Source organism: Aythya ferina (assembly GCF_964211825.1).
Source record: "Aythya ferina genome assembly, chromosome: 7".
NCBI classification, from domain to species: domain Eukaryota; kingdom Metazoa; phylum Chordata; class Aves; order Anseriformes; family Anatidae; genus Aythya; species Aythya ferina.
The window spans coordinates 23,332,445-23,354,527 of NC_140302.1; the positions used below are offsets into that span (position 1 = coordinate 23,332,445).

Sequence of the window (22,083 nt, forward strand, 5' to 3'; positions counted from 1 at the left end):
GCTGCCCCGTGCCGCTGCCGGGCGCCGCTCGCAGCAGATGACAGAGCTCACATCCTCTCCCTGCCCTCTTCCTCCCGGGGACAATGCTCCCGATTCAGCTCCCAGCCTCTCCTCCCGCCGGGCCCTAAATACGGCGCTTCCGGGCTGCGCTGCTGCACCTGAGCTGGCTGAATCAATATTGACCGGCCAGGAATAGGCCCGCAGCCCTCTGAGAATAGCCCCGCACGCCCGCCCGCTGCCCACAGCTTCCCGCGCCCGGGGCTGCCCTGCTGCAGCACCGTATTTTTAGCTGCCGCAGGTGCCGGTGCCCGGCGAGCCCCGAGGGCTGGGCTGGGGGTGGCAGCGAGGAGGGGATGCCCCCCAGCCTGACCGTGGCAGGGCACGGTGCCGAGAGCTCCTCGGAGACCCCCTGCCCTCTTCTCGCTCCCCCCAGGAGCAGGGGCAGAGCTGGGAGCAGGACCCTGGTGGCCCTACCCACCTGCAGCCATCCCCTGGGGGCCGAGGGGGGGCTCCTGGCCGCACACTCAGGCAATTGAGCTCCCAAACACCCAGACACCGAGAGCCGTGGTGACTCCGTGAGTCACGAGCTCCGCTGCTGGACCCAGCCCTGCCCTTCCCCAGGGCTTCCCCTGGCCGCCGTCCCGTGGCTACAGCACAGCCCAGCCGCTGTCCCATAGCCCACGTGGCCCCCGTGGCCCCAAATCCGCATTTTATCCTCCCCGGGCACCCCCAGAAGATGCCGCAGCACATGCCAGCAGCCCAGCCGAGGAGCAGGGTGGGGGTGAGGGTGCCCTGCGTGGGGACGCAGAGTGCTGGGGGGGTGCCGAGGGCCCTGGCGGGACGTGGCGATGAGCTCACGGGCTATTCCCGGCCGTGTTGTTCCTGGCTCGTCCCGGCAGGAACCGGCTGCTTTAACTCCAAACAAACAACCCGGTAGCCACCGGCACATTCCTGGCCAGCCGGTGGCCACGGCCGGGGCAGAGGCGCTTCCTGTTTATCCCCGTCCCGCGGCGGGGCGCAGGCGGCAGGGTGCCCCGGGGGCTGGTTTGGGGGGGTACCCCCTGTCTGCATGGCTGGGGGGGGCAGCAGCACCTGGGGACCCCCGCAGCCAGCCTGGCTCAGGGACAGCCCAGGTGCTGCCCCCTGCCCCTCCCAGGCTCCCCTTGCTGGGCTCAGTGCCCCCCCCCCAAGTCCTTGCCCACCCCGTGTCCAAGCACCCCCCTCAGTCACCACATGGGGTGTGGGGTGTCCTCCTGGGGACCCCCCGTGGGACAATTTGCCACCTCCGGCACAGCCGTGCTCTGCCTGGCTGGGGGCCAGCCCCGCGGTGCAGTGATGCTGGGGGGGGGCAGCCCCAGCTGGGGGTCCTGGCTTCATCCTGGGGCCAGGAGGGGCAGGCTTATGGTGGGGGGGCTGTCCCATGTGTGCTCTGCACCCCCCAAAATCTGCTGGAGGTGGGCACAGGTGGCTTTGCTCCAGGGTGGCAGAGTGGGGCTGGGGGGGGGCAGGGTGCAGGGCCGGCCTCTGGGCCCTGCGTGCGGGGGGGGCTGGGGCTGGGCTGGGCAGCGTGGGCCCCCACCCGGGGCGTCCCACCGCGCCGCACCATAAAAGCGGCAGCAGGCGGTGCTCGGAGGCAGGAGAGCTGCTGGAGGCCAGCAGGAGCCAGCACCGCGTCCCCACGCTGCTGCCTGCCCCGTATCTGCCCCGTGCTGACACCCAGGGTGAGTGCTGGGCTGGCCCGGGGGGGCTCGGGCACCTCGGGGGGCTGGGGGTGCAGGGGGAGAGGTGTGGGGATGGGGACAGGGCTGTGTGCCGGATGGAGAGGGAACAACCCCTGCATCCCGCACGGCATGGGGTCGGGGATGCCCCTGCCATGCAAGGGGGCACCACATCCCCCCCACACCACGCTGCTGGGGCACGGGGGGGCTGTGGGAGCACCCCACCCCGCTGTGCTCCCCAGGGGCTCAGAGTCAGGCTGTCCCCAGGCATCCCACCACCAGGAGCTGCGATGGCGATGCCGGCTGGTGCGAGCCCCATCCTGCTGCCCTTGGTGCTGCTGCTGTGCCGGGTGGTGCCCGCTGCACAGGAGCCGGCGGGGCTGCAGCTGAGGCTGGCGGGGCCGCGGGGGCCAGCCGGGGAGGGCCGGCTGGAGGTGCTGTACCAGGGCCGCTGGGGCACCGTGTGCGACGATGGCTTCGATTTCCACGCGGCCACCGTGGCTTGCCGGCAGCTGGGCTACACCGCGGCCATCACCTGGACGCACAGTGCCACCTACGGCCAGGGGGAAGGTAAGGGGCAGCTGGGGGACACGTGCGTGGGGTGCTGCGGGAGGGGGCGGCATGAAGGGGGGCGCTTGTTGGGTCCGTGCTGCTGAGGGGGTCCCACCAGCGGTGACCCCTAGCCCGCGTCCATCCCCCCAGGCCCCATCTGGCTGGACAACGTGCGGTGCGGGGGCAGCGAGTCCTCCCTGGCTGAGTGCTCCCACAACGGCTGGGGCGTGAGCGACTGCCACCACGGCGAGGACACCGGCGTGGTGTGCTCAGGGCAGCGCCTGCACAGCGGCCCCGACCCGGCCGCAGCCCCTGGTCTGCTGGGAGAGGTGAGTGGGGACCAGGCGCCCACTGGGATGGCGAGGGGCTGGGGCAGGTCCCGTCGTCCCCACCCTCCACCCCGTGTCCCATCCTGGACCCCCCGTGCCCACCCCGCAGGCACCGGTGCTGAGCCTGGAGGAGGTGCGGATCAAACCCATCCTGGCGCGGGCCAAGCTGAGCATGCCGGTGACGGAGGGAGCCGTGGAGGTGAAGCACAACGGGCGCTGGAGGCAGGTGTGCGACGCCGGCTGGACCAGGAACAACAGCCGCGTGGTCTGCGGGATGCTGGGCTTCCCCCAGGAGAAGCCCGTCAACACCAACTTCTACCGGTAGGGAATGGGATGAGCCGTGGGGCAGGGTGCCAGCGGGCTGGCGGGACGTGCCGTGGGGGTCCTGGGACGTGCAGCTGGGGCACGGTGGTCAGTAGGGTGAAGGGGGGTGCCAGGGAAGGGGTGCGCTCACGGCTGGGTGTGTGGGGCACCTGTCCATGCCTGTGCCCCCTTCCCGGGGGCTTCAAGGGGGGCAGAGCTGGGCTGGGCAGCAGCCAGGATGCTCCCCAGCCTTGTTCTGTACAGCGTGGGTGCAGGCACAGGAGAGCCAAGCCTTGTGCTGGGGCTATAAATACAGCCCATAATGAGCCCCTGCCGGTGCCAGGCGTCGTGCTGTCCTGCCGGGGCACAGCTCCAGTGCAGGAATTGCCACCAGGGAGAGGGCTCCAGCGTGCCATGGGAGCACCCTCCAGCCCCAGCTGCTGCCGTGGGGTGCTGGGGAGGGCAGGGGCACAGGGTGGGGTGCTGAGCCCCCCCTGACCTCCATCCATGCTCCTTGCAGGAAGCTGTGGAACATGAAGCTGAAGGACCCCAGCTCCAGGTAGGGCCCGGCTCTGGGCAGGGGACACCTGCAGGGGAGCCTCTCTCCCCCCGAAATACCTCTGTTCCCGCTCCTCTCCCTCGGCAGCCTGAAGAACCTGAGCCAGAAGAGCAGTTTCTGGGTGCACCAGGTGCAGTGCCAGGGCACGGAGCCCCACCTGGCCCGCTGCCCCACGCAGCTGGCCCCCCCGGCCCCCCGCCAGCACGCCTGTCCCCGCGGCATGCACGCCGTCGTCAGCTGCGTGCCCGGCCCTGCCTTCCAGCAGGGCAAGGGCAGGGGCAAGAAACCTCCCCGCAAAGCCTCCCTGGGAAAGGTGAGCCCCAGCACGGCCCCGTACCCCCTGAGGAAGGCTCCTGGGGCCGAGCAGCACCCGGGCACCCCCCCTGCACCCGCTGATGGGGCCGGTCCCCATGCCAGGGCCTCCCCGTGCGCCTGCGAGCAGGTGCCCACGCTGGCGAGGGCCGGGTGGAGGTGCTGCGCCACGGGCAGTGGGGCACCGTGTGTGACAAGCGGTGGGACCTGACGGCGGCCAGCGTGGTGTGTCGGCAGCTGGGCTACGGGACGGCAAAGCAAGCCCTGGTGGGAGCCCGGATGGGCCAAGGTGAGGCGGGAGATGGCGCAAGGAATTGGGGCGCTGCTGGGCTCGGTGGTGCGCAGGGAATAGCCCTTTGCGCACTGCTGGAGCATCCAGGGGTGTGCGGGGGGATCTGGGATGGGCACAGGGGCAGGAGCACTCATGTCCCCCCCCCTGCTTCAGGCCTGGGCCCCATCCACATGAGCGAGGTGCGCTGCACCGGCCACGAGCGCTCCCTGGGTGAGTGCCGCTTCCAGGACGCCGAGCAGAGCGGGTGCCGGCACGAGAACGACGCGGCCGTGCGCTGCCACGTGCCCCACATGGACTTCCAGAGCCAGGTCAGTCCCTGCCTCCCCGCCAGCACCCGCTGAGCCCCGGCCCCATTGCACAGCCCCTGCCCCAGCACCCCAAACCCCCACCCAGTGTGGATGCTCCAAGCGTGTCCCAGGGGATGGGGACAGGCAGAGCCACCCAAACCACGCTGGTGTAGGATCCTCAGGATGAGCCAGTGGTGAAAGTGCTCTTGTGTGAGGAAGAAGAAGGTGGAAGGAAGGCTCAGCTGGATGGATGGTGCTACCTGACCCACTCCCAGGGTGCTGGGGGGCTGCCCCACGCTCCATTTCAGCCCCTCTTCGCCCACAGGTGCGCCTGGCCGGGGGGCGCAGCCCCGAGGAGGGCGTCGTGGAGGTGCTGGTGCCGGTGCAGGGCAAGCTGCGGTGGGGCGCGGTGTGCGGTGCCCAGTGGGGGCTCAATGAGGCCATGGTCGTCTGCAGGCAGCTGGGGCTGGGCTTTGCCAGCCATGCCCTGCAGGTGAGTTGGATCCCGGCGCGAGGAGCTGCACAGTTTGGGTGTGCTGGGATGGCTCAGCAGCTGGGACGGGGCACGTGGGGACACGGTGACAAGCCCTGGTGGCAGTGCCGGGGAGCCGAGGGCTGGTCTGAGCGCCGTGCTCCCCCCTGCCCAGGAGACCTGGTACTGGGCGGGCAGCCCCGACGCCTCCGAGGTGCTGATGAGCGGGGTGCGCTGCTCGGGCACCGAGCTGGCCCTCCAGCAGTGCCAGCGCCACGGCCCCGTGCACTGCCCCAGCGGCGGGGGACGCTTCTCAGCGGGGGTCAGCTGCACCGCCCGTGAGTACCTGGCAGCCCACGGGGTGCCTGTCCTTCTCCCGGGACACAGCCCTGCATGGCCGGGGTGGTGCAGGCTGGTGGCCACCAGCTCTGTCCCCACCGCTCCCATCCCTGCCAGACGCCCCGGACCTGGTGATGAACGCGCAGCTGGTGCAGGAGACAGCCTACCTGGAGGACCGGCCGCTGGCGCTGCTGTACTGCGCCCACGAGGAGCGCTGCCTCTCCCGCTCGGCCGACAGCATGCAGTGGCCCTACGGCCACCGCCGCCTGTTGCGCTTCTCCTCCCAGATCCACAACCTGGGCAGAGCCGACTTCCGACCCCGCATGGGACGGCACGCCTGGACCTGGCACCAGTGCCACCGGTGGGTGCCCTGCGTCCCAGGGCTGTCCCTGCACAGGGCCAGGCTGGCCACGGGGGGACCTGGCAGCCCCGTGCCCCCTGCCCAGGGCAGGTGCCCTGCAGGGCGCTTGCTGGGCGCCGTCCCTCCTACATGGCCCCCACCCTGGCAGAGGCCGGCCCGCCCGGGGTAATTAGCAGCGTCCGGGCCGGCACTGTCATTAGGGCTTTATTTGGCTGCAAGGCTGTAATTTGTGCGGAGCCGCTCGCCTCTAGGTGCTGCCTGCTCCTGGCTCGGCGTCGGGGCCGGCCGCACGCTCCCCGTCCTGCCCCGGCCCCCGCTCACCCCCTGTCCCCGCAGGCACTTCCACAGCATCGAGGTCTTCACCCACTACGACCTGCTGACGCTCAACGGCTCCAAGGTGGCCGAAGGGCACAAGGCCAGCTTTTGCCTGGAGGACACCAACTGCCCCGAGGGTAGGTGGCAGCTGCAGGCAGGGCGCGGGGACCCCCCCAGCCCCTCCGTTCCTCATGTCCCCCCCCCATTGTCCCCAGGGCTCCAGCGCCGCTTCGCCTGCGCCAACTTTGGGGAGCAGGGGGTGAGCGTGGGGTGCTGGGACACCTACCGGCACGACATCGACTGCCAGTGGATCGACATCACCGACGTGCCGCCGGGGAGCTACACCTTCCAGGTACGGGCACGGAGCGGCTGGGGGGGACACGGGAACAGGAGATGAGGGCTGGGGTCTGTGGGCACCACCAGCACTCTGGGTGCACGCCACTGCCTGCTTTGGGGTTTCTCGTGGCCACCCATGTGTCCCCATGGTGGTGTGTGCATGGCAGGCATGGTGGCACAACCTAGGTGCCCCCAGCCATGCCCATTGCCCTCCCCAGGTGGTGGTGAACCCCAAGCACGAGGTGGCCGAGTCGGACTTCTCCAACAACGTGATGCGGTGCCAGTGCAAGTACGACGGGCAGCGCGTCTGGGTGCACGGCTGCCACACGAGTAAGGAGGGCCGGGGGCAGAGGGGGCAGTGGGAAATGCCCAGGATAGGGGTGCCGCAGGTCCCACTCCCCTTACCACCACCATCTCCCTCCCCAGGCGATGCCTACGGCGCCGACGTGGTGAGCGAGCTGGAGCGGCGGGAGCGCCTGGCCAACAACCTCGTGTGAGCCCCCACCTCGCCATGCTGCCCCCCCGGCACCCGGGGGCCTCCCAGCCTGTGTCCCGGCCACGGCAGCACCCGACTGAGCTCAGGGACTCGAAGCCTTCTGTATTTATTGATGCTGCCGCAGAGGATGGGGATGAGCATCACAACCAGAGAGGGACTGAGCCCTGTGCTGCCAGCAGGACGCACGGGGGGGACCCCGGTGCCCCCCAGGACGACTACCTCAGCCTGCCCGCCCAGCCCCACCGCCCCCCCGGGCTCAGGACGGGCCCCGGGCACTGCCACCCGTGCAGCAGTCGCGTCCTCAATAAAGGTGCTGTGCAATGGGACGGGGTGCTGTGTGGTGGCAGAGGGCCACGTAGCCGGTTAGCAGCCCAGCCCAGCCCAGCTCCATGCACGTCCCCTCTCCCCGCTCCTTCCCCTCCAGGACCACAAAGCTGGGCCCTGCAGGGACAGATCCTGCCCCCAGGAGGTCCCCTCCCTGCCACCCAGGGCCACCAGCCCTCCTGCAGGCTGCGTGGGGCCGGTGCCAGGCGGCTCCAGCTCCCGGCCAGCAGTGCCCGCAGACCGGGGCACCCTGTCCCTGAACTGCCTGACCCCGGGAGCAGCACGGAGCAGCACAGCACAGCACGGCCAGCTCTGCGGCAGCGCGGGCCGGCAGCCAGCCCACCGGCCGCCACGGCTGCAGCCTGTGCTGGGCTTTCCCAGGCTGTTCCTGGCAGCTCCCCGGCCCCAGAGCAGCCCCGGGAGCAGGGATGGGGTTGCTCTGCCCCTGGGAGCTCTCACTCCTTGGGGCAAGGTGGGGACAGAGGGGACAACGTGCCCCTGCTCCGTTTCTTTCCCCTGGGTGGTTTCCAGCATATGTTATTTTTTTAAGGATATAAATGGGCATCCCACCTACCAAGCCTCTGGGCACTGCCAACCCCTCCTGGCAGCTCAAACCTCTGCTCTGCCCCATCCCAAACCCCATCCCCATGCCCCCGGCTTGCACCAGCCTGGGACAGGGGGGCTGTGAGCCCCTCTTCTCCCCCCTCAGTGCAAGGACAGGCTCCACACGTGTTGTCCCCGCACGTGGAGGACCACAAGTGCTGGTAGCCCTGCGGGATGTGGGCGAGCGAGGCCCGTGGCGAGGCGCGTGCCGCCGGAGGCTCGCCCCGCCAAGGCTCCCCCTGCTCCCCGCCGTGCCGGGGGAAGATGCTTTCCGTGTGAGCGCATCCTCTCGCCCGGAAACTTTCCGCTGGCCCAGCCACCCGGCCGCTCGCTGCCAAGAGCTGCGGCCGAGACGGTTCCCAGCTGGCAGCAGGGGCAGGCAGCAGCCACCGCCGCGGGGTCACGACCAGCTGCTCCGCCACCCAGCTGGGGGACAGCCAGGGGACATGGGGAGGCTGCCACGAGGTGACCCAAAACACACAACCTGCTGGCACGGGCGGCGGAAAGGCAGCAGGAGCACTCCCAACCTGCTGCTGCGGGCATGAGAGCCCCCCAGACAAGGACCCTGAGAGTTTTAGGGGCTGCGGGGCAGGCTCCTTCGGCAGCAGGGGTGGTTTTAGGGTTTTGATGCACCACGGCCCTGGGAGAAAGGCAGGTCTGCGGGGCAGGGCAGGAAGCCCCCCGCCGCCGGGCCCAGGTGCGCAGCCCACATCACAGCCCCGCACGGGGCCGGGAACGGGGCCGGGGTGGGAACGGGGCCGCCCTTCCCACAGCCCAACAAGGGCCCCGCTGTTCGGGGCCGTGCATGTAAACAGGGGCCCTGCCAGCACATTCCAGCCCTTCCCTGCCCCTCCTGCCGCTCACCCACCGCCCCGCAGGGGGGAAAGCCCCTGCAGAGGCTGTGGGACGCGGCACACACGTGGCACACGCCAAGGGAGATGCAGGGAGGAGAAGCTGGGCACCCTGCGCTGCTGTGTGCCCTCCTCAGAGGCCAGGCGAGGCAAAATAAATGGTATTTATTAGCAAAATAAAAGACACTCTCGTTCACAAGGCCCGGCGTGGCCATGGCTGACCCGCAATGCGTGGCCAGTGCTGTCCCCGCTGAGCTCCCCGCATCCCCCCGGCTGCCACCACAGCACCAGGGGACCCTGTCCTGGCAGGACGGGCAGCACCAGCTGGTGGCACCCAACGGGGACAGCGCTTGCACGGCCCCAAAGAGCCCTTGAGCACCACGTGGCTGTGCCCCAGCACCATCCTGCACAGATTCCATGGGGCAGCGGCAGGCCCAGCTCCATCCCCAGGTGCCAGTGCCCTGCCTGCCCGCAGAGAGGGGCTCGGGCCCCCGGCGGCACCTCCAGCAGGGCTGAAAGCGAAGGCAGCTCAGTCCCGGCCTTCCCAGGCATCCTCCCGCTGCTTGTTCTCCAGCCGCTTCCTCTCTGCGGGGACAAACTGGGTAAATCCCGAGCCCCTGTCACCCCCCAGCTGCCCAGGGCTCTTCCCTGGGGTCGGGAGAGAACCAAGGCAGCGCAGGGCGAGGCTCCCAGGGGCAGAGCTCACCCCGAGCCTCCTGCAGCTTCCTGCGCTCGGCGTCCCGCTGGGCAGGGGTCTGGGGGCTGCGCACCCCCAGGGCGCCGATCACCAGGCGCCGTGCCAGGGCGGCCGACGTTTCGGGGCGCTCCTTGGCCGGCTGCAGGTAGTCTGGGGGAGAGCAGAGGGGGCGTCAGCGTGGGCACCCAGCCAGGGGGCTGGCACGGCCCCCAGCCCAGCCAGGGCACCGGGATGAGGGTGCTCGGCGCGCTGGGGGTGCCCCCACATCCCCACTCACCGGCGTACGCCCTGGCCTTGGCTTTGGCTGCCCGGGTGCCCTGGGACAGCGGGCGAGTCTTCACCATCAGGTGCTTGGTGCTGAGGGCATCGCGTGCTGTGGGGAGGGTGGCACATTGCCAGGCAGCCCCGCACGGCCACGGGGCACGGCTGAGCCGAGGGGTGCGCCCAGACGGTGCCAGGAGGGGACGTCCCCCCTCTGCCCTCCCACCGAACACCCCACTGCTCGGAGCAGTACCTGTTATGGGGCTGGAGAAGATGCCCAGGGCGTGCGTATCGTCCACCCACTTGATGTCAAAGCCCTTCTTCCTGCCGGAGAGACTGGGGGTCAGCAAGGCACCGGTGCTGCCAGCGGGGCCCGGCGCCGAGCCCGCAGTGCCAGGCAGAGCCACGGACTCACTGGTAGCTGCAGAAGACACGCAGCAGGTCCTCGGTGCGGAAATCCGGGGGGAAGTCGTAGATCTCGATGACGTGGGGCAGCTCATCATCGCTGAGGTCCGGCGCGGCCGGCTCGGCCCCGTAGTAGTCGAAGCGGGGCTCCTGCAGGCTCTGCCGGCGCTTCTGGCCCCCCGAGAGCTGCGGGGTGGGAGAGGGACAGTGCTGAGCGACCCCGGCACCAGCAGCAACGCCTGGTGGATGGCCAGTACTGCCCAGGCTCTCGCCCTGGTGCCACACACCAGCCCTGCTGCTGGATTAACAGCAGTGGGACTTTGGGAGCCAGCCACCGGGACGCTCACACCATGTGGTTGCTTTTCCCATTAGGAGCACCCCACCATGAGCACGGGGATCAGCGCGCCCCGTGCCACCTCCCCACACCGCCGCCTGCCAGACACCAGCAGCACCACGCCGGGAAAGCCACCGCTCCCCCAGGGAGCCAGTTCCACCGGTTAACTACCTGCGCCGCTACCAATTTATGCCTTATTTCTAATTTGAATTTGTCTGGCTTCAGTTTCCAGCCGCTGGTTCTCGTTCTGCCTCTCTGCTGGATTCAGGAGCCCTGGGTCCCAGGCGTCCCCTCCCCGTGACGGCACTCGCTCGTGGTAATCAAGTCACTTCTCAGCCTTCGCCTGGATAAGCTGAACGGGCTGTGCTCGTTTAGTATCTCACAGCGGGGCATTTCTCCAGCCCTAAAAGATGACGGCTGTAGCTCTTTTCTACCTCTCCAATTTTTCAACCTTCACTTTAAAATACAGGCATCAGCCTCCCACTGCCGGCTGCACAACGCGGCGGGGGCACGCAGCCACCCCGCTCCCCTGTGCCCCGGCAGCACCAGTGCCAATGGGCCCCCCCAGCACCACTCGCTGCCCCTCAGCTTCCCAAAATATGTGGTGCCAGGGGGAAAGGGGCTGCGGCGCGCTGCGGGGGAGCAGGCACATAACTCAGCCGGGTCCCCAGCCCGATCCCCCGAGCGGTCGTAGCGGAGCGCACCACGGCTGGAAGGTTAGAGTCCATAAATCCCGGGCAGCTCAGTCAATAAAAAGTGCTCGTTCCGACAATTTTATGGGGAAGATGGATTCACGGCAGGTGAGGGGGTGCCGCCGGCCCGGCTGGATGCCGGCGGAGGGGGGAGCTGAGTTATGGAGCTTGCGGGACAGCCCAGCGCTGCCGGGCAGGACCGTCCCCCCTCAGCCAAGTGGCTCAGCTGGCTGGGCTCCAGCACCCCTGCCCACTGCGGGGGACACAAGGCAGCAGGATGAAGCCCTGCCGTGATGCTCGAGGGAGCAGGGCACTGGGGTAGCGCCAGGCGCCGGGCTGATGATTGGAGAGCCGGAGCGCAGAGTGCCGGCACAGTCCCTGACCTTCACAAATCAGCGAGTGTGGCGGGGCAGCAAGGACTGGAGCCGGCTGGCAGCCGGGCTCAGCTGCACACCAGGCACGGCCCAACAGGTCCCCTGCCCTCCCCTGCAATGGACAGGCTCTAGGGAGAGCTGGGGGATGTGGATGGCCAAGGCAGGACGCCCCAGGACATGAATTGTGTCTGCCACGGCTCGCTGCTCTCCAAAGCCCCATCCCACCTTGCTTACACTCCTGCTCCAAGAGATGAGCTGGAGCAGCACGGAGCAGCACCATGCAGGTGCTGAGAGGTGCACGAGCACACTCAGGTGCCTCAGCCACCCCCCTGCCTTGCAGGAATGGGTTTGGAGAGGTGCTACCAGCAGCACGCAGTGCCCCAGGCGCTGTCCTCACCCCACAGCTCCTCGTGCAGGGCAGAGCCCTGGGGAGGCACAGCAGGGCCCTCACACACCGACACCCGGCTCGGGTTTAGCCTCAGGAAGCTGGCGGAGAATCCAGCAAGGCTGCAAGGAAATTGTTCCAGCGGTTAATTACCCTCCGTGTTAAAAACGTGCGCCTGGCTTCGAGTCTGGCTTCAGCTGGCTCCAGCTTCCAGCCAGTGGATCTCGTTATGTTTTTTCCTGCTAGATTAAAGAGCCGTCTGCTATCAGAAATCTCTTCCCGACACAGAACGTCATAAATCTTGCTCTCTGCCGGCTATCCACAGCGCATAAGGATTCAGTTATGACGAAGAACGCTACTAATTTTCTTGTCCTTTTAGTTAATTAACAACAGCTACATCTCCCCAAGAGCCCGAACCCTCCCCGAGCAGGCGCATCTGCCTCCCAGCAGCTCGGAGGCATCGGGAAGCGACCAGGCTCCAAGGGTGGAGGGGGGAAAAACGGCAACTTTTCACGGATAAATCCCCTTTTCAGGTCCTTTTTCACCCATCTGGGGAAGCTCCCTGGAAAGGCCAACCCGGACTCAGAGCGAGTGCACAGGGGGTGTAACAGGGGTGCTCCAGAGCTCCTCAGAGCCAGCACTGGCGCTGCGTGGCACAAACTGCCCGCAGCATCCCACAGCCACACCACAGAACGGCACGGCCACGTCCCCGTGCAAGCCCAGGGAACACCCCCCGGAGCTAATCCCATTTCTGCACACCCCTATCATCGGCACCGTCAGCCTCTCGGAGCCCTGCTCTCGGCGAGGGCTGGACATTCGTTTGTAATATTAGTGCTGTTTGTTACTTTGGGTCCATTAATGTCATTCCGAACATTACCAGCTTTACGCCGCTGATTTAAAATGCAATAATGGATTTCCAGGCTCATTGCAGAAGCCGAGCTTTCCCTGCGAGCGGCAGGAGAACGGCACGGCTCCCAGTGCAAGGCAGCTAATTGTAGTAAATTTAGGCACATGCTTACAGGAGGCTATGGTAATGAGCCACAGCTGATTAAGAAGATGTAGTTTTCAGGAAACTTCATGTTGCTATTTCAATGGGAGCCCATACGTCTCAGCCCATTTCTTTATTACCAGCCCTGCTTTCACGAGGGTGCAGTTGCAGTTTACGGCTCTCGAGCACGTTTTACTGGGTGCACTTTATGTACTGCAAAGGGAAGATCCCCCCCAGCCTTCACAGGGCCTCGCTGGCACTGATGGACAGGAGGGGAACGGGTCCAGGCAGGGGCGAGGAGCTCCCGGCAGCACCCTCCTGGACTTTTTGGCACCACTCGTGCCCTGGGGGTGGCTGGAAGTGCCAGCAGGCTGCACGGCCAGGCAGCACCCCAAGGACAGAGCCCAGAGCCACCCCCCAGCTGTCCCCACGCTCACCGACTCGCCAAGCTCACCTCTTCCAGCAGGCGTGGGTCCAGGCAGTCCCCGTCATCGTTGAAGAGTGCATCCCAGCTCTCCTCGCCGCCCGGGCTGCCGTGGCTCTGGGTCCCGGTGCTGGCCTGCCCTGGCTTTGGGGAGCCGCTACGAGGACCTCCCTCCTCTTCCTCCTCTTCCTCGCGGTGCTGCTGCAGTGAGTCTTCATCCTCATCCGCCTGTGCCTGCTCCTCAGCCCAGGTCCCGGCCGAGAGCTGCTCCACACTGCGGCACAGCAGCTCCAGGGACGGCGGGGCTTCATGGCTTCCCAGGGGAGCCCCTTCCCCGGTGCCACTCTCTGCCCCCAGCACACTGCTCCCAGCCCCGGTGCTGCCATGGGGCGCAGGGACGCCCTCCCCAGCAGCATCCCCAGCACCAGCAGTGCTCTGCTCCTTGCTGGGCGGCAGCTGCCCCGTGTGCTCCAGCAGGAGCTGGGCTGTGCTGCCTGCGCCCTGCCCCGGTGGCACCAACTCGGCACCCACGCCACCCCTCGAGCACCCGGCCTCGCAGGCAGCTCCTCCTGGGGCAGGCACGGCGCTGCCTCCCTGCCTCTCCTCCTCCTCCCCTGTGGCACCGGGGGCACAGCCCTCGCTCTGCCCTGCGAGGAGAGACGCCCCGTGCTCCTTTTTCTCCTCCTTCTGGGCCTCCAGACCTTCACCCCCACAGCTGAGCTGGGGCGCACTGCCCGAGCTGCCCTCCCCTGCCTGCTGCAGGGCACCCTGTGCCGGGCACTCCGAGAGGTCCCTGCCCAGCTCCGGGGAGCTGTCCCCCAGATGCTCCGACCCGCCTGGCTCTGTCCGACACACCTCACTCGGTGGAGCTGCTGTTGGGCTATTGGGGTCACCCCCAGGCTCCGGGGTCACCCCCGCAGCCCCAGGCTGGGCACCTTGTGGGGTCAGCGGGTCCGGCACCGTCCTCATCACCCCACAGCTTCGGTCCCTGAGCCTTGCGTCCTGAGATGCATTGTCCTGCCTGCCCGAGGGCTGGGCAGCGCTCAGATCCAGGCTTGGCTCCTGCGCACTGGGCAACGCCTCCGGGCCCTCCAGGCTGCCTCCCAGCTCCGTGCCAGCCTTGGAGCCCTGGCTGTGCGTGCCTGGTACCCTTCCATCCCCGGCGGAGGCTGCCCGGGGCTCCTTGGGGCGAGCGCCCGCCTTGCTCTCTCTGCCGGCTGCTCTGCCCACGTGCGTCCTGGCCCCGGGGCTTCGCCTCTGCCCCTCGGAGCCGCCCCGGCCGACGTCCAGCGCCGGGTGCTGCTTCTCGGGCTCCCGGTGTTTCGCAGCCGCCTCCTGCGCCGCCCTCTCCCGCCGCGCTTTGGGCACGTACAGCGCCATGTCGGGCTTCCTGCGGCGCGCCCGGCCGCCCTCCGCCTCCGGCTGCATGGTGCCACCGCCGCCTGCGGAGGAGAGAAGCGTCAGTGCCACCCGCACCCCGGCCAGCCCCCGGGCCAAGCAGCACCGGAGCGGGGTGGGCAGGTAGGAGGCAGACCCAGCGCTCCCATCCCTGGAGCACCAGGAATTGCAGCACGGGGACGAGGGGCAGCCAGCGACCGCGTCGCACACGGAGACGGAGCTGCAGCGGGAACCTGGCACAAGGGTGTGAGAAGAGGAGCTGAGATGCAAATACTGAAGGTCTGGCCGAGCTGAAAGGCAGCCAGCAGAGAGGCAGCCGTGCTGCCTGCAGCGCCTCGCAACCGGCAGGACTCGCTGCTGCAAGGACTGGCACAGCCAGAGGAGCTGGGCAGGGGACGGGGGCTGCCCACGGGGCTGAACACAAACCCACAGCCCGACAGCATCCCCGGTGCCAGCACGCTGAGCAGGTCGGGACGGGGACATCCTGGCGAGGAGCCCTGGCTGTGCCAGGCTCCCGGGCTGCCCCATCCCGGCAGAGATTTATTTTTCATCATCTTTGGCACAACCGGGCGCGCCGCTATCTGCCAGGCCCTGTGCCCCTATAAATATGCATCAGGCAGCGTTTATGGAGACGGATGGGGTGGGGGGCTGCGCTGGGGCTGAGGGGAAGGCAGAGCGGGGCTGGGCCGGGGCCCCGTGATTAATCACTGCCCACTCTGTTTAGGGGTATTCATCACGGGCCGCTGTCAGGTAAATCACTGGAAAAACACCTCTTCAGTAATTAATGTGAAGTGACGGATGGACAGCCCCTGGGCCCATTAATCTGGAACATCAGAGCCTACCGAGATTATGAATGTCAGGATGCATAAACTGCTGGCGGATCAATAGGGCCAGGAATCCGTCCAAGGCTCTCATTTCCGCGGCACCTCCGGTACATTAGGCTCCTCTCCCCTCCCCGTGAACCACGCCGAGCCTCCGGGACGGGCGGCCCCGGCCGGCGGTGGCACGCTCGGTGCCCGTGGCCCCGCTCGGAGAGCCGGCGGTGCCGGGCAGCCAGAGCGCACCGTGCCCTGCGGCCGGCCGGGAAGCCCGTGCCTGCCGGATGGACAGACAGACAGAGACAGACAGATGGATGGAGGCAGCGCTCCCCGCAGAGCCCGGGCGTGATGGATGGGTCTCTCCCGGCTCTCACGAAACCGCCAGCAAGCCCGGCACGGGGAGACGGAGACAGCAGGCGGCTCGGCGGCTTCAGCGGGGAAACCACCGGCAAAGACCCGGCTGCCCCCTGTTCACACCTCCCAGCACAGCACGGCCCCCGCTGAGCGGGGTCTCACCCCACACCTCAAGGCTCAGCCCCAGGAGCCGTGCTCCATGCCCCTGCCTGCCCCATGGGAACTCGGTGCGGGGCAGGCAGGGGCACCGGGGCGCTGCTGCCCCCACCATTTTTCTCGCTGCAGAAACATATGCGGTGCCTGTCATTTTTTTTCCCTTCTTTGATACACTAATTTTGCTGGCAGAATGGTCCCCTTTATCTTTATCGACTGAGAAAGAAGCAACGCATCCTATAAACCGTCCAAGCTCTGGGTCAGTCATTTTTCAGCCCCGAGGCGTTATACATTTTCTCACCAAGCGGCAGCCCAGCCTAGCCATGTGCTGGTGGGGAGGGGGCACCGGGAGCCCCCGGCCATCAGCATTTTGGCACACGCAAGGCTGTCTGACACACACTTCCTCAGCAAACACCTTCCAGCCACGTCTGCCTGCCCACGGGGAGCAGCACCCAGCTGCGAGGCCACACGGCTGATGCCGTTTCAGAGGCACAGTCATGGGGCAGGGGGCATTTTATAGCTAAAAAATAGGGAAAAGAGCTTTCTCCACCACTTGCCTCGCTCGCAGGGCTGCAGAGCTGCTTCCACTCTCTCCAAGAGGGAATTTCCCCAGGGGAATGCCCCCAGCAGCCAGGCCTGGCAGACAACGTGGCTGTGCCACCACACCAACCGTGCGACCTGCACCCTATGCAGGACCCCGGGCATTTGGTGCTGCTCCTGCTGCCCTCCACCAAAGGGGGCTGAGCCTGCGGGGGGGACTGCTGAGCCCCACCAGCGCTGCACACCAGAGGGAGCAAGGATTTCCAGCCCCGGGATGCTGCCCAGCAAGGGTGCTCTCCTTTCCCTTCAGCCACCGCACGTGCCAGCGCCACTCAGGGAGCACAGCCAGGAGCAGCATCGCTCCACGCACATCCCAAGTCACCTCCAAGAAAAGCCCTCGCATGCAGGATTTATGGGCTCCTCGAAAGCTTGCCATTCACCTTGCCTCACCCTCCAGAGCAGATGGTGAGCATTAGCCAGACGGGCAGTGCTGGGAGCATCCTCTCCCCGCGCGGCCGTACGCTGCCAGGGACGAGCGGTGTCCCGCAGCCATGCAGCAGGCAGCTCCTGTCCCCGGGCACATCACACAGGGAGCTCCAGGCAAAGCAAGGCACGAGCACAGCGAGGCTGCAGCAGCCCCCAGCAGCCACCCAGGGACACCACAGCACAGAGGGTTTGTTTTTTTTTTTTCCCTCCTAAGGGCAGCACAGCTCCTGCCCCCAGTCTATTACACACTTCATCAGATGCCACGGCCACGCGTCACCTCCGACTGATTTCACGCTCCGGGAGGCAGAGCACAGCCCTGGCTGCAGGTCTCATTCACACTATGCTGGGCAGGGCAACCCCACAGATCCCAAACTTGGGGACCAAGTCACCGCTCGCCCTGCATCTCCTCTCCCCTGCGCCCTGCGGGCTCGGCTGGGGCGCACGAGGCTCCGGCACGAGTTTGTGACGTCTGAGCAGCTGCTCGGGCACCGTGCCGGCCCGTACTGCTCCTCTGCAGCCACCGGCACCGTGCACGGGCAGCGCTCCTCTCCTCCCTCTCTTAGGGCCATGCACGGATGCCGGGCTGTCGGGCTCGCACGCAGCGTGCCAGTTCCTGGAAAAGTTGAAGTGCCACCCAGCGCCCTCCCAGCAGGCTGCCTCATTTCCTGGCAGGGCGCTGTATTTTTAGCCTTCGAGGTTTCTAATTCCACTCAATCCATACTGCCATCGATAGAGCACATAACCTTAGAGCCTTGACGGCGGGCAGGGAACGGCAACACCTCGGGGGCCGCGGCTCGCAGCACTGCTCGGGGAGCGCCCCTGGGGGACCGCGCGCAGCCTCGGCGCGCAGCTCGCACGCTGGCAATGTCACTCTTTACTGCCTGCCGCAGCTCGGGTGAAAAAAATCCTACAACCACTAATAAAAACGAAGCTACGAGGAGATTTTAAACAGCCCCGATTAGGAAGCACACCTCCAAGTGCTTGCTTGGTGCACGGCGCTGGCACCCAGAGAGGGAACAGGGGCTGCCCGTCCCCACCGGCAACCTCCCTGCGCCCTTTTAGGAAGCTGCAGGGCTTCCCAGGTATCTCCCATCACAGATTTCAGTTGTTCCACACCTCTCCCCCTCTAAGCAGAGCTCCAGGCCAGCAGGACGGGCTCGTGCAGCAGGTGCCAGGGCCACAGAAGGACCTGGGTACCTGGCAGTGTGAGGCTGGGCTGCCTATGGGGTGACACGATGGCACAGAGCCGCCGGCACAACGCGACACCAAGCAAAGCGCCCCGAGAGCAGGGGGCTGCTGCCCACCCCACTCCGTGCCCTGCTCCAGGGAGAGGGCCGTGCTCCAGGCACGGCACCAGCCACGAGCCACGCGAGGAGACGGCGAAGCGCCGACAGCAGCGGGCTGTCAAAGGGAAACACACGGGGAAAAGGGAGAGATTTCAATCGCGCCTCTTGCTCCCGATGCTCCTAGGAGATACCTGGAACAAGAGAAGGGGGACGTTTCAGGCAGGAGGTGATTTATAGGTCGATACTGTCCCTCAACAGCTGCAGGGGAAAAAAAAAAAAGGATAACACAAAAGCAGAAGGAGTTAGTAGGCGAGGGGGTGGGGGGATACAAAGGGCTTTCCAAATATACCTGGGCAGGATCAGCACAAAAGTGAGCAGGGCTATAAATAAATAAGAGGGGAGGGAAAATTAATGACGGCTCAAAAATAAAGATGACTCAAAAGGGCAAAACTGCCGTTTTTAACCAGAAAAATGCAAATGAGGCAGGGGCCTCCCAAAGCCAGCTGCAGGGAAGCAAAACCAGCGTGGCCGGGCAGCGCCGGGCACCTGGACACAGCGGGACGCGCCCGGACCCCCGCACGGGACGCAGCGGGGGCACGCTGGTGGCAGAGCCCCAAAACCGAGCCCCAAAACACCGGAGCCGGGTGGCACAGGCACAGCACCAGCCCCTGAGGCAGGGGGGACGGAGCCCGGGGACGCCCCCACGGGGGGCTCCAGCCCCGCAGGGTGAGGAACGGGGCCGAGCAGCAGGAGCTCTAGGGCAGGGATGAGCTCCGCAGCCACCCGGGCGCGCCGGGGCAGGGGACAGGAAGGGGACAGCGGGAGCGGGGACGGCGGGGACGGGGCAGGGGGCGCCCCCCCGGGCCGCTCTCGCCCCCGGCCGGCTCCCCCCCGGTGCCCGTGCGCGCAGCGGGTGCCGCCCGTCGGGGGCCGCCCGTCGGGGGGCTCGGCGCGGGCGTTACCGGTGGCCTCGCCGGGTCCCCCGCCGCTCCCCGCCGCCGCCGCCGCTTCCGCCACGCCGGGCCCGCCCCGTCCCGCCGCGGGGTGCGCCGGGACCTGTAGTGCGGCACCGGCACCGCCCCGGACACCGGCACCCGCACCGGCACCGCGCCGCCGGGGTGCAGCGCGCCGGGGGCGCACCGCGGGGACGCCGGGGACACCGGGGGGGAGACGGCAGCGGGTGGCACTGCTGGCCCGGCTGCACCTTCCCCGTTATGGGGGCTCTGTGTTCCTCCGGGAGCCCCCCGACGGTCGTCGGTGCTGGAATTTAGGGCGTCTGTGGGCATGGGAACTCCGAGGGGCGAGTGGGGTGTGCTGCCAGAGCTGTGCTGGGGGACAGCGGGGCAAGGACATGGGGACACACGGATATGGGGACACAAGGACATGGGGTGACAAGGACATGGGGACACAAGGATATGGGGACACAAGGATATGGGGTGACAAGGACATGGAGCAATAAGGACGTGGGGACACAAGGATATGGGGTGACAAGGACATGGGGTGACAAGGATATGGGGCAATAAGGATATGGGGACAAAAGCATATGGGGTTACAAGGACATGAGGTGACAAGGACATGGGGCAATTAGGACATGGGGACATAAGGATATGGGGTGACAAGGACATGGGGACACAAGGACATGGGGACACAAGGATATGGGGTGACAGAGACACAGGGCAACAAGGATATGGGGTGACAAGGACACTGGGTGCCAAGGATGTGGGGACACAAGGACATGGGGCAACAAGGACATGGGGTGACACGGACATGGGGACACAAGAACACGGGGCAACAAGGACATGGGGTTACAAGGACACGGGGTAGCAAGGACATGGGGTGACACAGACACAGGATGACACGGACACGGGGTGACATGGACATGGGGACACAAGGGCACGGGGCTCCGTAGCCAGCAGGAGCGGTGGGCGCAGGGCTCCCGCTTCCCGCAGCGCTGCCCGCCGTGCCCCCGCGGGAGGCTGCCATTGATTCCCCATTAGCTGTGAGCGTCACGCAGGCAGCGGGAGCGCTGCTGGCTGCAACCAGGCGCCCCTCGAGCCGCATCCTGCCTGCTGCTGCGGGGTGCTCAGCGCCTCGGAGGCCCAGATGAAGGGGTGGAGGGAAGGAGGGAGGGAGGGAAGGAAGGTGTCTGCGCTGGGCTGCGCCTCCCCGCATCCTGCCTGGGGTTTGGCGTGGAGCGAGGCCGATAATGAACGCGGCCCCGGCGCTCGCACGTGTTCGCCGCCGGCGTGGGCGGCAGGGGAGCGCACCGGGGAGCGGCGCAGCCTCAGCTCCTAATGAGGCACCGCTGCTGCCGAGCACTCCTGAGCTGGAGGGACGGGGCGCACAGGGACCGGCTGGGCTCTGCTGGAGGCAGGGGACAGCCCAGGGGACACGGAGCTGCGTGCCGGCCCCTACGTGCCAGCACAGCCCGCAGGGCTCAGCGCCGGGGGCACCTGAGCACCAGGACCTGGTTATTCCATGCTGGGTGGCAGGCCCAGGCGATGATGCCTTTTTCCTTTTATTTCGCTTGGTTTGGGCACAGCGGGGAACAAGGAGGCTGTGCTCCATCACCGCAGCCCTGCGGGATCTCTGCTGGGAGCTGAGCAGGGCAACCCTTGGGCAAAACTCTCACGTGTAGGGCCGTCCCTGCCAGCCACGTGGCCTCAGGGCAGGATGAGGAAGGCTCACACCGAGCAGGGCCACGCGGCGCCCCTCGGGAGCAGCCCCAGCCCCAGCCCACCATGTCCCAGAGGGGACCGTGGCCCCTCTTGCAGGTAATCGATGGCAGCAGCTCCTGATCGCTTTCATTATTATTATTTTCTTATGCATGTGCGCACAGGAGATTTATCGCCAGCTACGGAGGCAAAATCAATTATTCATGTTATAAATTAGAAAATGATTTATGTTTGTGGGAGGCCGAGCAGCGTGGAGCCCCTGGCCACGTGGGAGCTGGGTTTGTCTGGGAACGGCACCAGGCAGCCCCTGCCAGCACTTCCCAGGCCTCTCCAGCACTGCTTCACCCGGGGCGTCCCTCCCGGGGTGCCCCCACCCCACCACAGCACCCCGTAGCACCCAGTTGAACCCATGTAGCCCACCCCAAAAACCTGGACTGGGCTTGCCTGGCTGGGGCAGTGCCTGTTCCTGGGTGCCCCTGGCTGCGCTCAGGGTGTCGTGGCACCCTGGCTGGATGTTGGGGATGCTGGGGACAGCGGTGGCCTTGTCTCCCTGGCCGGAGCGGCAGGAGGATGCTCCGCAGGCAGTTTCCATGGCAGCAGCAGCGTGGTCCAAGCGCTGCGAGGTGTGGGCTGCAGGAGGACCCCCCCCCCTTGCTTCCCCCTGCTGGAGACATCCTCAGGTGTCCCCTCCTGGTGTGCTCCTGCCTCCCGCAGGGGACACTGTGGCCCCTTCCAGAGTGCCACAAGGGGACAGGGACCCCGTGTGCTGCCACCCTGCCTGCGCCAGGCCCCGAGGCCGGCCGCCCCAGCATGGGGTGCAGGGCTTTGTATGGCCGTGCCCCCACTTCTCCTGGGCTAGGGAGTTCTTAGGGGTCCTGGGAGTCTTCCCAGGTGGGGAGAGCGCTGCTGGGAGCTGCAGCACCCCACGGCTCTGCACCAGGGGTCCCAGACCCCACCTGCACCCCAGCCCCGGCTGCCTGGGCATCTTAACCCCCCCGCACAGCTCAGGCAGCCGGCCGGCCGCTCTCCGCTGATAGCGGGGCTGCTCTTGCTGCCAGAGCCTGGATCTGAAGCTGCCGTGCCTGTGCCTCCCAGGGGACGGCAGAGCGGGCCAGGAGCGCTGCCTGCCTCTCCTTGTCTCTTCATCTGCAGCTGCGTCAGCCGGGGCCGCGGGGAGGCACAGGCTGAAAGGAGCAGCGCGGGAGAGAAAGGGGCTGTCGGCAGCCCCAGATCCAGCTCCGATCAGAGGCGAGTCCAATCCAGCTCCTGCACACAGCATCCTGTGCTGCGCCGAGCCCCAGGGACGGGAACGGGGAGGAGAGGTGGAAACAAGGCGACCTCAGCTCTGCCCTTGCTCCCCGAGC

At 67.0% G+C, this 22,083-nt stretch overlaps 2 protein-coding genes across 5 annotated transcripts; one reads left to right on the forward strand and one right to left on the reverse strand.

Annotated features, from left to right (window-relative positions):
* The first annotated feature begins 1,650 nt into the window (after positions 1–1,650).
* LOXL4 (lysyl oxidase like 4) lies at positions 1,651–6,923 on the forward strand. The gene is made up of 15 exons (XM_084526845.1): positions 1,651–1,721; positions 1,986–2,288; positions 2,421–2,599; positions 2,709–2,920; positions 3,423–3,461; positions 3,549–3,774; positions 3,879–4,062; positions 4,219–4,373; positions 4,678–4,845; positions 5,000–5,162; positions 5,281–5,524; positions 5,861–5,976; positions 6,055–6,191; positions 6,394–6,505; positions 6,602–6,923. Exons 2-15 carry the CDS (start codon positions 2,009–2,011, stop codon positions 6,670–6,672), a joined length of 2,286 nt encoding a protein of 761 aa, XP_084382971.1. The 5' UTR covers positions 1,651–1,721; positions 1,986–2,008; the 3' UTR covers positions 6,673–6,923.
* A 1,672-nt stretch (positions 6,924–8,595) lies between these two features.
* Positions 8,596–19,024, reverse strand: R3HCC1L (R3H domain and coiled-coil containing 1 like). Of its 4 annotated transcripts, XM_084526456.1 has the most exons (8): positions 18,394–18,998; positions 18,236–18,302; positions 13,040–14,451; positions 9,823–9,998; positions 9,661–9,731; positions 9,424–9,519; positions 9,156–9,296; positions 8,596–9,034 (listed from the first exon to the last, which is right to left on the reverse strand). In XM_084526456.1, exons 3-8 carry the CDS (start codon positions 14,435–14,437, stop codon positions 8,979–8,981), a joined length of 1,938 nt encoding a protein of 645 aa, XP_084382582.1. In that variant the 5' UTR covers positions 14,438–14,451; positions 18,236–18,302; positions 18,394–18,998; the 3' UTR covers positions 8,596–8,978. The 4 variants fall into 4 exon arrangements, with proteins under 4 accessions (XP_084382582.1, XP_084382583.1, XP_084382581.1 ...); XM_084526457.1 differs by lacking the exons at positions 18,236–18,302; positions 18,394–18,998 and adding an exon at positions 19,007–19,024; XM_084526455.1 differs by having other exon boundaries at positions 15,250–18,998.
* Positions 19,025–22,083: the final 3,059 nt, after the last annotated feature.

Excerpts from the sequence above, each read along its gene's own strand:
- LOXL4 (XM_084526845.1), top strand. The coding sequence starts at position 2,009 with ATGGCGATGCCGGCTGGTGCGAGCCCCATCCTGCTGCCCTTGGTGCTG. Across the intron at positions 3,775-3,878 it reads GCAAAGCCTCCCTGGGAAAG|GGCCTCCCCGTGCGCCTGCG; the intron begins GTGAGCCCCAGC and ends TCCCCATGCCAG. Across the intron at positions 4,063-4,218 it reads GGGAGCCCGGATGGGCCAAG|GCCTGGGCCCCATCCACATG; the intron begins GTGAGGCGGGAG and ends CCCCTGCTTCAG.
- R3HCC1L (XM_084526454.1), bottom strand. The coding sequence starts at position 14,935 with ATGGGGCAGCCCGGGAGCCTGGCACAGCCAGGGCTCCTCGCCAGGATG. Across the intron at positions 9,732-9,822 it reads CGTGTCTTCTGCAGCTACCA|GAAGAAGGGCTTTGACATCA; the intron begins GTGAGTCCGTGG and ends TCTCTCCGGCAG. Across the intron at positions 9,035-9,155 it reads GAAGCTGCAGGAGGCTCGGG|AGAGGAAGCGGCTGGAGAAC; the intron begins GTGAGCTCTGCC and ends TTGTCCCCGCAG.